This window comes from Bos javanicus, chromosome 22 (assembly GCF_032452875.1).
Source record: "Bos javanicus breed banteng chromosome 22, ARS-OSU_banteng_1.0, whole genome shotgun sequence".
In the NCBI taxonomy this organism is placed as follows: Eukaryota; Metazoa; Chordata; class Mammalia; order Artiodactyla; family Bovidae; genus Bos; species Bos javanicus.
The window spans coordinates 42,517,233-42,530,692 of NC_083889.1; the positions used below are offsets into that span (position 1 = coordinate 42,517,233).

At 36.0% G+C, this 13,460-nt stretch overlaps 1 protein-coding gene across 7 annotated transcripts in view; it reads left to right on the plus strand.

The window, feature by feature from the left end:
• Nucleotides 1-13,460, plus strand: part of CFAP20DC (CFAP20 domain containing) — a 268,693-nt gene that overhangs the window by 138,461 nt on the left and 116,772 nt on the right. For all 7 annotated transcript variants that reach the window (XM_061396525.1, XM_061396524.1, XM_061396526.1 and 4 more), the window contains one exon: nt 9,094-9,258. In XM_061396525.1, coding sequence (XP_061252509.1) covers nt 9,094-9,258 — 165 coding nt within the window. The remainder of the gene's footprint in view (nt 1-9,093; nt 9,259-13,460) is intronic.

Genomic DNA, 13,460 nt, shown 5'->3' on the forward strand with positions numbered 1-13,460 from the left:
CTTTATAGTCCAACTCTCACATCCATACATGACCACTGGAAAAACCATAACCTTGACTAGATGGACCTTTGTTGGCAAAGTCATGTCTCTGCTTTTTAATATGCTGTCTAGGTTGGTCATAACTTTCCTTCCAAGGAGTAAAGCATCTTTTTAATTCATGGCTGCAATCACCATGTGCAGTGATTTTGGAGCCCCAAAAAATAAAGTCAGCCTCTCTTTCCACTGTTTCCCCATCTATTTGCCATGAAGTGATGGGACCAGATGCCATGATCTTCGTTTTCTGAATGTTGAGCTTTAAGCCAACTTTTTCACTCTCCTCTTTCACTTTCATCAAGAGGCTCTTTAGTTCTTCACTTTCTGCCATAAGGGTGATGTCATCTGCACATCTGAGGTTATTGATATTTCTCCTGGCAATCTTGATTCCAGCTTGTGCTTCATCCAGTCCAGCGTTTCTCATGATGTACTCTGCATATAAGTTAAATACTGTTTATAATAAAATACTGTTTCTCAAAACCTCTAAGGACAACAATTTCATTTACATTACCATCCAAATAATTAAGTACCTCGGAATAAATTTAATCAAGGATGTAAAGACTTGTACACTGAAAACTATAAAACATTGCTAAAAGAAGTTAAGAAAGAGCTACCTAAATGGAAAGACATCCCACATTCATGAATTGGAAGACGTGATATTGTTAAGATTTTCAATATCATGCCAAATGATCTAGAGAATAAATTCAGTCTCTCTTGAAATGTCAGTGGCCTTTTTACAGAAATGGAAGAAACAATCCTCAGATTCATATGGCATTGAAAGAGGACTGAATATCCAAAAATTTCTTTAAAAAAGGACAAAGTTGGAGGATTCACACTTCTCAATTTCAAAACTTGTCTCAAAGTTACAAAAATCAAAGGAGTTGCTGTTAGGACTGACATATAGACCAATGAAACAGAGTTAAATCCAGAAATAAAGGCATGCATCAGATTTTGGCAGGGACACTGAGAGCATTCAATGGGGAGAGAATAGTGTCTTCAACAAATGGGGAACCCTACCTCACCCAATTTAAAAAAAATTGACTCAGTGTATCAGTTTCCTAAATGTAGGAGGTAAACCATTAAAGTCTTAGAAAAAAATAATAGAGATAAATCTTCATGACCTTAAATTTGGCAATTAGATATGTTACCAAAACCATAGTAACAAAATGTTTAATGTAGATAAACTATACATTATCAAAATTAAAAACTGTGTATCAGATGACATTATCTAGATGGTGAAAAATCGCTTCTTGAGCTTTTGACCAAGATCAAGTGAAGACATAAAAAGATGGCCTACAGAATGGGAGAAGATATTTGTAACACATATCTGATAGAATATATACTCTGTTTCATAAATAAAGTATACATATATATTCTGATACATTCTAGAATCTGAAATACATAACACAAAAGCAAAACGACAACCCAATTTTTTAAAATGGTCAAAAGTCTTAAATATATCTCCAAAGAAGGTACACAAAAGAAGATAATAAAAATGTCAGCCAACAAACCTAAGATGCTAAACATCATTGTTCATTAGGGAAATAAAATTTTAAACCACAGTGAGATACCATACCTACTAGGATGGCTATAATTTTGTTTTATAGAAAATAAGTGTTAGCAAATGTGGAGGGAAATTGGAATCTTCAAGCATTGCTGATAGGAAACCAAAATTGTTCTCTCATTGTGGAAAACATTTTGGCAGTTCTTTAAAAACTTAAACATAGCAATACCATATGACCCTGCAATTCCACTCCGAAGTATATACTTCCCCAAACAAAAAACAGATACATGTGCATGCATGTTTATAACAGTATTATCTCCAATAGCCAAAATGTGAAAATAGCCCACATGTCCATCTCTGGATGAGTAGATTGACAAAAATTGTTACGTACTATTTACACAGACACAAAAGGTCACATGCTGTATGATTCCATTCACATGAAATGTCTGTAATGCAGACAGATTGTAGATTTGTGACTGCCAGGGACTAGGGACCAGAGAGAATGGGGAGATACAGGTTAATGGGTAAGTTCACTATGAATGTACTAAATGCCACTGAATATTTTACTATAAAATGATTAATTTTATTAAAATTAATTTCTTCTCAATTAAAAAAACTGAAAATTTTGTGTAGTTCCTTTAAACATCAAAACCTTTTATTATTCAAAACAAAAGAAAAACACACATACCAGGATACAGTGGTGTCGTTACTATTGTAATGAAATAATTTTCATAAGTATCTGCTGTTACTAATAATAAACATTTATATAGCACTTGCTATATACCAGGTAGTATTCTTATCCTTTTATACATTAACTAATTTAATCATCACAGTAACCCTGTAAGGAAGTGTTATTTTCATATCCATGTTTCACAGATATGGAGAACAGGGCAGAGCAAGGTAATTACAATGCCAGGATCACACAACCACTTGCTATAGCCAGAACATGAGACCAGGCTGCCTTGCTCCAGAACCTGTGCTGTTAACTGCTATGATATACAGCTTAAAATCTTTCTGCATTAATACAGTTAAACTCCATAAAGCAGGGATTTGAATCCATATCAGGCCCAGGGACAAATCTGATAGTTATATGGTAGATGAATGAATGAATGAAAAAATGAATCAACTTTATACCAATATTGTTAAATTAATTGGATTAAATGTGTCCCCCTAAAATTTATATGTTCTCTAATAAGATAGCCAGGGTTTCCCTGGTAGCTCAGATGGTAAAAGAATCTGTCTGCAATACAGGAGCCTTGGGTTCGATCCCTGAGTCAGAAAGTTCCCCTGGAGAAGGAAATGGCTACCCACTCCAGTATTTTTGCCTAGAGAATTCCATAGACAGAGGAGCCCACAGTCCATGAGAGGAGCCCACAGTCCATGGGTTTGCAAAAAGTCGGACACAACTGAGCGACTAACACATGCACACATAAGGGATCGCAGACGCTCCCTCTCCCTTCCCACCATGTGTGGTCTCAGAAGGAAGACAGCCATCTGTGAACCAGGGTTAGGAGGTTTATCAGACATCAGATCTGCTAGTGCCTTGGTCTTGAGCTTCTCAGCCCTTAGAACTATGAGAAGTAAATTTGTTATTTCTACACATTTCCACTCAATCTACAGTATTCTGTTATAGCAGCCCAAACAAAAACAAATACTTTGGCAGTGAGGAAACATTTGTGTTTTCTGCTTCGTTCTCAGTGATGTTTCAGAGAGGTGAGATTTGATATAAGTAAGGCACTTTACTAGGCACTACAAGTGAGTAAGATGAATATAGTTGAATCCAGAATCAGTGAATTATTACAGAATTGGTTCTTATTTAAATGACAGTGAATTATGAGTATCTGTATTGGAAACATATCTATAAATCTAACTATTTTGTAAGGCATTCTCCCCCCCCCAATAAAATGGGGATGATTATTCTTAATGCTTTATATATGTGTTAAAATTGATGACTTAATTTTTAAAGCTAGTAAAGATCCTCATCAAGGGTATTAAACATCATAGAATGATTCGTTTTATGAGGACTGTATGTCCAAAGAAAGGAAGACAGGGTTACCAAGTCACTCAAGCATTGCAGTAATACACCATCTCATACTGGGAGTAAAGGTGTCAAAAAAAAACTACCATCTGGTTGTGTCTGGATGCTGCATGAGCAAATCTGTCAGCTTTCTCAGAGCCTTATCCATTTTGCCTTTTTGAGCCTACCATTCTAGCCAACATAATGTTCTTTCAGATGTGTTAGCAAAAGCAGTTCAAATTCTATTGTATCGTAGTTCAAACATTAACTAAGCAGTCTGAGTGTTTCCATACAAAGCCCCTGCCCTGGAGATAGAACTTGTGTGAAAGAATAAGACAGGCTCTCGTCCCTTAGTATCTGATTGCCTGCTTGATTTGTTATTTGCCATCTGGGGAGAAAAATATCCAAATAAAATGTGCATGGAGTACTATTCAGGATATAGCTGAATAAAGAACAACCGAAGAAGAACCGAAAACTGGGCAGCTGCATTTAATCTAGGTTGAATGTTATTAAGGGGCTTTTGTTCATGACCATTTATTAAGCACCCCATTTGAGCCAAGTGTTTTACTAAATGTATCACTGGGATTCTCTCACTATTCAGTGTGGGAGAACTGTCTTTCTTTTGCCTCCTAGAATGTACCGAAGTCTTTCTGTCTTCAGAGTCTTCAAAAGCTGTTTCATCTACCTGAATGATCACTCCTACCCCATTTCACCAGGCCACTTTCGGCTTATCCTTTATGACTCAGCTTAAATGTGTCTTTTATAAGGAAGACTTTCCCTAACAACCTATGAAGTTGGATTCCCCTACTACTTCTCTCATAACATCTTGAGCTTTTCTTTCAGAGCATTTAACACAATTATAATTAACTGTGATATATCTTGTTTCATATTCTCTGCTGGGTATAAGCTTTAATAAGGCCATCATAGAGTCAACTCTGGCTCACCACTAAATTCCCAGCCACTAGATGAGTACCTGGCACATAGTAGAGGCTCAGTAAGAATTTACTGAATGATAAAATGAGTAAATGAATGACTACAGGTAGACCATGCCCTGTAATACAGTTCAGCACTATTTAATTTTTGTGTAGGATCTGTACTATTTTTGGAATTAGTCTTTATTTTTAAATTAAGCCATAAATGCTAAAAATACAAAATAATATAACCTAGTAATTGAGCCTAGAGAAGAGGGAGTGGTTGGTGGGGAGATGAGTTAAGTTCTATTTAGGTCTATCAGAACATCCAGCTACCTGGTTTAAAGCCCCTTCATAGTTTGGGATCACAGAAAAATGAGACTTAAGCTTCTTTCCTCTTTCTCAAAAATGAAACTTTCCATACAAAATCTCTGAAAGTTTGACAGTCACTAGTCACTTAATGATTAAGCTCTATTTTAAAATAATACATCAGTAGTTTTTTCTCTAATTTATCCCTTTATTGCAGGTTTTATTTTATACTGCCCACAATATTCATTCCCTCAGAAAATAATCCAATAAGTAATAAGACAATTCTGAGAACAAAGAGAGAGTATATATAGAGAAAGGAAAAATGATGTAGAGGGAATTTGAGACTTTTAATGTGAAATCTGATTTGCATGTCAACCACGTTCCTGTAAGATTCGGATTGGAGTTTTGTAATAGTCTCTGTCTTGTTCTTTCATAAAAACTTGTGGATTTTTGGTTACCAGAATTTGCTGTTTGTCTCTTATTAGTTGGAAATTCAGCTTTTCTTTTGGATACATTTCAAACTTTGTATGGTATTGTACCCTGTACCATCCACACAAGCCCTCTGAGCTAAAGTTTCTATAATTTCTCTTCATAGGGTTCAGAATACAGCATTTTATTTCAGGTTCTTATTAGCCCACAGAATTTTCTTTCTCTATTAATATAAAAATCTCAGTTTATCAATATTGGCACCAATGCGGAAATTATCTTTTTCTACCTCAAGAAGTCTGAAATGATGTGTCAAATATATATAGAGAGAGAGAGTTAGTTTACTTACTTTGCAAATTTTTTTTATTTTGAGAGTTCATTTACTCAGTTACTTTACATTGGCTTTCTATTTTTTTTTTAATTTTATTTTATTTTTAAACTTTACAATATTGTATTAGTTTTGCCAAATATCGAAATGAATCTGCCACAGGTATACCCGCGTTCCCCATCCTGAACCCTCCTCCCTCCTCCCTCCCCTACTGGGTCCTCCCAGTGTACCAGGCCCAAGCATCCAGTACCGTGTATCGAACCTGGACTGGAGACTCGTTTCATACATGATAATATACATGTTTCAATGCTATTCTCCCAAATCTCCCCACCCTCTCCCTCTCCCACAGAGTCCATAAGACTGATCTATACATCGGTGTCTCTTTTGAAGTCTCGTACACAGGGTTATTGTTACCATCTTTCTAAATTCCATATATATGCGTTAGTATACTGTATTGGTGTTTTTCTTTCTGGCTTACTTCACTCTGTATAATAGGCTCCAGTTTCATCCATCTCATTAGAACTGATTCAAATGTATTCTTTTTAATGGCTGAGTAATACTCCATTGTGTATATGTACCACTGCTTTCTCATCCATTCATCTGCTGATGGGCATCTAGGTTGCCTCCCTGTCCTGGCTATTATAAACAGTGCTGTGATGAACATTGGGGTACACGTGTCTCTTTCCCTTCTGGTTTCCTCAGTGTGTATGCCCAGCAGTGGGATTGCTGGATCATAAGGCAGTTCTGTTTCCAGTTTTTTAAGGAATCTCCACCCTGTTCTCCATAGTGGCTGTACTAGTTTGCATTCCCACCAACAGTGTAAGAGAGTTGCCTTTTCTCCACACCCTCTCCAGCATTTATTGCTTGTAGACTTTTGGATCGCAGCCATTCTGACTGGCGTGAATGGTACCTCATAGTGGTTTTGATTTGCATTTCTCTGATAATGAGTGATGTTGAGCATCTTTTCATGTGTTTGTTAGCCATCTGTATGTCTTCTTTGGAGAAATGTCTATTTAGTTCTTTGGCCCATTTTTTGATTGGGTCATTTATTTTTCTGGAGTTGAGCTGTAGGAGTTGCTTGTATATTTTTGAGATTAGTTGTTTGTCCGTTGCTTCATTTGCTATTATTTTCTCCCATTCTGAAGGCTGCCTTTTCACCTTGCTAATAGTTTCCTTTGATGTGCAGAAGCTTTTAAGGTTAATTAGGTCCCATTTGTTTATTTTTGCTTTTATTTCCAATATTCTGGGAGGTGGGTCATAGAGGATCCTGCTGTGATGTATGTCAGAGACTGTTTTGCCTATGTTCTCCTCTAGGAGTTTTATAGTTTCTGGTCTTACGTTTAGATCTTTAATCCATTTTGAGTTTATTTTTGTGTATGGTGTTAGAAAGTGTTCTAGTTTCATTCTTTTACAAGTGGTTGACCAGTTTTCCCAGCACCACTTGTTAAAGAGATTGTCTTTAATCCATTGTATATTCTTGCCTCCTTTGTCAAAGATAAGGTGTCCATAGGTGCGTGGATTTATCTCTGGGCTTTCTATTTTGTTCCATTGATCAATATTTCTGTCTTTGTGCCAGTACCATACTGTCTTGATAACTGTGGCTTTGTAATAGAGCCTGAAGTCAGGTAGGTTGATTCCTCCAGTTCATTCTTCTTTCTCAAAATAGCTTTGGCTATTCGAGGTTTTTTGTATTTCCATACAAATTGTGAAATTATTTGTTCTAGCTCTGTGAAGAATACTGTTGGTAGCTTGACAGGGATTGCATTGAATCTATAAATTGCTTTGGGTAGTATACTCATTTTCACTATATTGATTCTTCCAATCCATGAACATGGTATATTTCTCCATCTATTAGTGTCCTCTTTGATTTCTTTCACCAGTGTTTTATAGTTTTCTATATATAGGTCTTTAGTTTCTTTAGGTAGATATATTCCTAAGTATTTTATTCTTTCTGTTGCAATGGTGAATGGAATTGTTTCCTTAATTTCTCTTTCAGTTTTCTCATTATTAGTGTATAGGAATGCAATGACAAGTAAGAAATGAATGGACAAAGAATACCTGAAAACTAAGATTTGTAAGCTCAGTGGCATTTGTAATGACTGGAACGTTAGGACACTTGGAAACCATTACATTACTGATGAGCATTTAAGTTTTTAGTTAAATGATTCATTTTCCTTTTCAAGATTAGGACATTAAAATCTAATTAGGGAATGGCCACAGCTTGGATGCACAAAAACCTAACATCATTTGCCTTTATAAATATGGTTAGAGTTTATACTTACATAAGGATATTTTTAAGGGATGAATTTGGTTGAATTTTTCTTACTATTCATATTCACATGTGCACAAACCAAATTTTTTCCACTAGATTCTAAAAATATAATTTTTTTCCTACTAAAAAATTATTATGAAGAAGAAATAAAAACTATGCCTAGACTAATCAGGAAAAGTAATTTTTCATTTTGGTATATTTCCTTCTAGTCCTTTTCCTATTTATACGTTTCATTGAACAATTTTCTACAGTTGGGATTTGGATATATTACATTCATTTAAAACCTTATCTTGAACCTTTCCCATCTTCGTAAATACAGTGTCTTATAAACTCTTAACTGGAAATTCAAGTTGTTTCAGAAATTATAAACGTTTATATTGACCATCTGAGTTTCTGATTTTTTTAATGTAGAAAAGATTCATAAGTGAAATTACTGAGTGAAATATCATGGACATTTTTAAGGCTTTTGATGCACATAGTAAAACTGCTTTTTGGAATGTTAACAGCAACTAAATTCCTACTTGCTACATATGACAAAGCTTAATATCTTTGCCACAAAATAGGTCATATAAATAACTTTTTAAAGTAACCTAGTAGTAAAATGGGTTAAGAACATGAACAGAAAATTTATTATAATGAAAACTTAAATATCCATATAAATTTATATGAATAATATGAAATCTCATTGGAAATGCAAGCTATAATAATAAAAATACTACTTTAATAAACTACTTTTTTCTTTGAAAGTATTTGAAGATTGGGTGTTAACATTAGGGAAAGCTGGGTAAAGGGTATATTGGAACTCTGTACTATTTTTGTAACTTTTCTGTAAGTCTAAATTTATTTCAAAATGAAAAGTTAGAAAAATGACTCGTATGATGGCTCTAGGTGGTTACTCAATAATGTCATTGTACTTAGTGACCTTCTATAAATGAGGCAGTGTAATCCCAGAAACCTTCGTTGAGCATACTGAGCTGGTTCTTCTGAGTGCTAATGTAGTATTAAAAAAACAAATATAAAATATTTCCAATCAATGCTCTCATTCATTGCAGAAGTCTCTGAATCTGTTCCATATGTTGATACTCCATCTCATTTAATCCTCTCTACAATCCCAGAAAGTAAACCTTAAAATTATTTATGCTCAGATGAGGTAACCAAGACTGTATAACACTGAGTAACCCATCCAAAGTCGTACTCTAAAATGCTTTACTTTAACTGTTTTCTTTTATAAGGTATGTCCATTTGGCAGAAATTGCTTACATTTGGGGAATGAATGTTTGTCTTTATTTCCAGCTGGACATGATGCTCCCTTTCCAATAGATGAACCTATAGACATTATTCCACGAAGCTGCCAACTAACGACAGATGTTCCACAAGTCACACAGCTGCTAAACATGACTAAACTCCGCCAAACTGAAATAAAATTTGGGGGTCATCCTCTGAACTCAACAGAATCAGGTATGTACTCAAGTCCTAAAGTATAAGCCTCCTTATTTTTAAGGCCAAAAAGTAAAGGGTGGTGGAACAGCCTGGCAATGATGCTTCATAGCTTGAGATTATATATTAAATCACTTTAACATCAGCTCTTGTCAGTGATAAATCATTTTAAATTTCTTTTTTAGCAGCCAGAATAGCTTCTCGATTTTTATATGTTAAGTCAAACATCCTTGGTCGTTCCTGTCTTCCCATATGTGTCCAAGCCCTGCCAGTTACACCTCCAAGTCAGCTCTCAAATCTGATCCTATTCTACTTTCATTGTTTGGGTCCCCACTGTCACTTAACCTTACCCTCCCAGTTAATCTTTACATTGCTGTCAGATTTCTCTTTCTGATAATAGAAATAGAAATGTAACCATGGTGCTCTTTGATTAAAGACTTTTAATGCCTTTCCTACTATCTTAGAAGACAAAATGAAAAAAGCCCCTGGGAACTCACACAACGTCAGTCTCCCTTATTCCAAACTTACTCCACAGTTTCATCTCCAGACCCTTTCTCTCATTCCCCATCTGTTAATTTCTGACCACTCTCTGCAGCTTTCATATATTCTTATTTTGAGATTGCTGTTTCATTGGCCTAAAATGGCTTCTTTGCCTTTCTGCCTGGAAAAACACTCAATTTGTCTTCCTAAATCCAACTCAAATGCCACCTCTTCTGTCCTAACAAGCATTGTTCTCCTTTTGTGATGGTTTTTTTGTTCCTTGCAGTACTTTTTAATTAATATTCTTTCATTCCCAATTAAACATGACTCTTTCAAAAAGAGCACTGTACATCATTCTTCTATATCCCTACCACCTAACACAGTGTTTGCCATATATTTGGCCTGGTGCTGCACACTCATATGACAGTAGCCAGTCAGATAACAGAAATGAGTGAAGTGAGCCGGATGCCTGGACATCCAACCCACAGAAACATTTTCTACTTCTACAGTGAACCCTGTTGGGAGTGGAGGGGAGCAATTAGGGAAGAAGAGTAAGATAGTGCTTCAAACAAACTGTTCTCTACTGTTGAAACAGTAATATCAACAACTGATACAAATGATACAGTACATGGCAGTTAACACTCAGCCTCTGTGAGTGAGCTGTAAGGGAGTGGTGAGAACTACAGCAAACTGGATTCTTGTTCTCAGCCTAGAAGGGACAGCTGCAATTCAGTTCTAGCCAAATTTTGCCTTGCAAGAACACAGGCACAGTCTCACCAGATCTTTCTTTCTTTTTTTTTTTTCAAGAGGAACTCAGTATCCCAGTGTTTGTAACAGTATTTGTTGTTCAGTCACTCAGTCCTGTTCAACTCTTCGCAACCCCATGAACTGCAGCACGCCAGGCTTCCCTGTCCTTCACCATCTCCTGGAATTTGCCCAAACTGATGTCCATTGAGTTGGTGATGCCATCCAACCATCTCGTCCTCTGTTGTCTCCTTCTCTTTGACAATTTTAAAATATTGTCTAAACTCTAAACATTTTTGAAACACTCTTAGCATCAAACAAAACACGCCAGGGCTGCCAGTTTTCTACCTCTGTATTGGACACTCATAGCTATTGACCAAACAAGTGAATAGTACTTACAGATCAAGAAATCTGTTATTCAGATGAGCAGTTCTCAGCTTCCTGCATGTTAGAATCACTTGCGACATTTTAAAAATAACTGATATAAAAAAAATTTTTCCCCTAATGTCTATGCTTCACCCCCAGAAATGTTGATTTAGTTGCCCTCGGTTGGGTTCTGTTTGTTTTTTTAAACTTCTCCAGCCATTGTGACACACAACCAGGTTTGAGAACCCTGAATGAGTGACTGGATCACTTATCCCCACAAAGGTGATAACCTTGAGAGAAATCACGGTGAGGGGTGGGGGAACTTGTAGGGTGTGTTGGTTCTCAGATAACAGGTGGGGAAGAGAGAGTTGTCAAAATTCAAGAGTGGTCAAAGTAGAAGAGGAGAAAAGAGATGATCATGATGAGATGTATTGTATGCATGCTAAGTCTTGTCTGACTCTGCGACACCATGAACTGTAACCCACCAGGCTCCTCTCTCCAATGGATTTTCCAGGCAAGACTACTGGAGTGAACTGCCATTTCTTTCTCCAGTGGTGAGAAGAATGAGTAACAAAAACAGACTCACTTTTCAGTTCAGTTCAGTTGCTCAGTCGTGTCTGACTCTTTGTGAGCCCGTGGACTGCAGTACACCAGGCTTCCCTGTCCATCAGCAACTCCTGGGGCTTGCTCAAACTCATAACTCACTTTTACTCTCTATGTTTATCCAAAATTCATTTATTCTTGGTATATTTTTATTGCATATTTCTGGAGATTTGGGACTATTCTGTTAACTTTTTCAGTATAAACCCTGTAAGAGAATTTGACACTATATTTTTCAGTCCTTTGTAATGAAATTTCCAAACTCACAAACAAGTAGACTATATAGTGAATCCCCCATATTTCCATCACCTGCTTTGACAGTTGCCATCTTTAGGCAAGAATTTATGATAGCAGTGAGAACCCGGAAATGGCAACCCACTCCAGTGTTCTTGCCTGGAGAATACCATGGACAGAGAAGCCTGGTAGGCTGCAGTCCGTGGGGTCGCACAGAGTTGGACACGACTGAAGCAACTTGGCGGCGGCATCGGGAGAACCCTGATCGTGAGAATTTGTGTATTTGTTATATGTACTATCTTTAGATAGAGAGGGAGAGAAAGAGAATAAATGCAATCTATGTTCATTACAGAACCTTTGGGAAATATATAAAAGTTTTCACTACCCAGGTAGCCACTGTAAACACCTCACATCGTAATTCAGTCTTAATGGAAAATTCTCCACAGAGTACAATGAGTAAGAGTGTTTCGCGTAACCAAACATTCTGTCTGTATCTAACAGGCTGTGATAACTTTCCATAACAAAAATGATTGCAAAGCCTATCATGTCGCTCTTTGTAGTTGTAAATGCTCCTTTTTTCTTCTCTCTCTCTAGCTTAATGTTTTAAGAATTGTGTCTTTAAATGAAAATGCAAGTCTATATCCAGATATTTTGTGTCTTTATTTTAAATTTAAACTTCAAGGACACTTGTAATGCCAGAGAATAAAGAGAAATTTGAATAAATATTAAATGCATCATTAACTCAATATTACAATTAAACAAACTTTTTCATAGGCCATGTTCAATCTCAGCCTGTAGAAGAGGGTTAAGTTAGTATATATTTTTCTAATTCCACAATTGGACTTTCAGTGCCTAAGTATAGTCAACATGAGTTGTTTATACAGAAAATTAATAATCACCATTGAAAAGCTTATTTCTTCTGTCCTATGAAACTCAAATGTACTTATATTCATTTATAACCATACGGTTTATGATTGTTCATCTGAAGTAAATCTCATAGCACATGTACAGCAGCTAAAATTCACATAAATGTGCATCGAACTTTGTAGTTCGCTTTCTGCAAATACTTTTCAGTTGCTTTTTTTGACATTTATGGGCTTTGAACCTTACTGTAAGTGATTACAATAAAAATTATTGTTCTCTGTGTGAGAGATTTTATTTGAACGGTGTAGCTAATGACTAATGCCCAAGGACAAACTTTTTAATTATGGAAAAACCAGGAGGTATTTCTTCATTTTAAGTATTTATTTTTGTGTCTTTCTAAAATGAGGGCTCCCTGTGATGAGATTTGAATTGCATGAAAAGTGGCTGGGTGTTCTTGTAACTAACAGTACTTATGTAAATTCTGATATTTTATTATAAATGTGCATGCTAAGAGATCCCAGTATGCCACTACAGAATGAAGTAGTTGCTTCCTATGGATGCTTTCTGGCATGTTCACCCGAGCTAAAAAGGAAACCTTGAACCTTCTGTTTTAGAGTGCATTTTTTTAATGTCATGTAACTTGATCAATAGCATTTAATGAAATTAATAAAATAATTGTGTTTCCAAAAAGTCTGTTGCCACACGTTCGCACTGTTCACTTTGTCAGCTCCCAGTGCACATTAGCTAGTGATTGTTAGTCTGCAGAGGACTGTAGGATCCGATGATCTTATTTTCATTAATGGAACCCCACTTTAATTGAACCAGAGAATCAGATCTAGTTATTGAAGTTGAGCATTCAGCTACTAATGACAAGATGCAGTGGTCCACTAAGCACAAATCAAAACCAATAATTTGCTTAAAAATTAGGACATAGT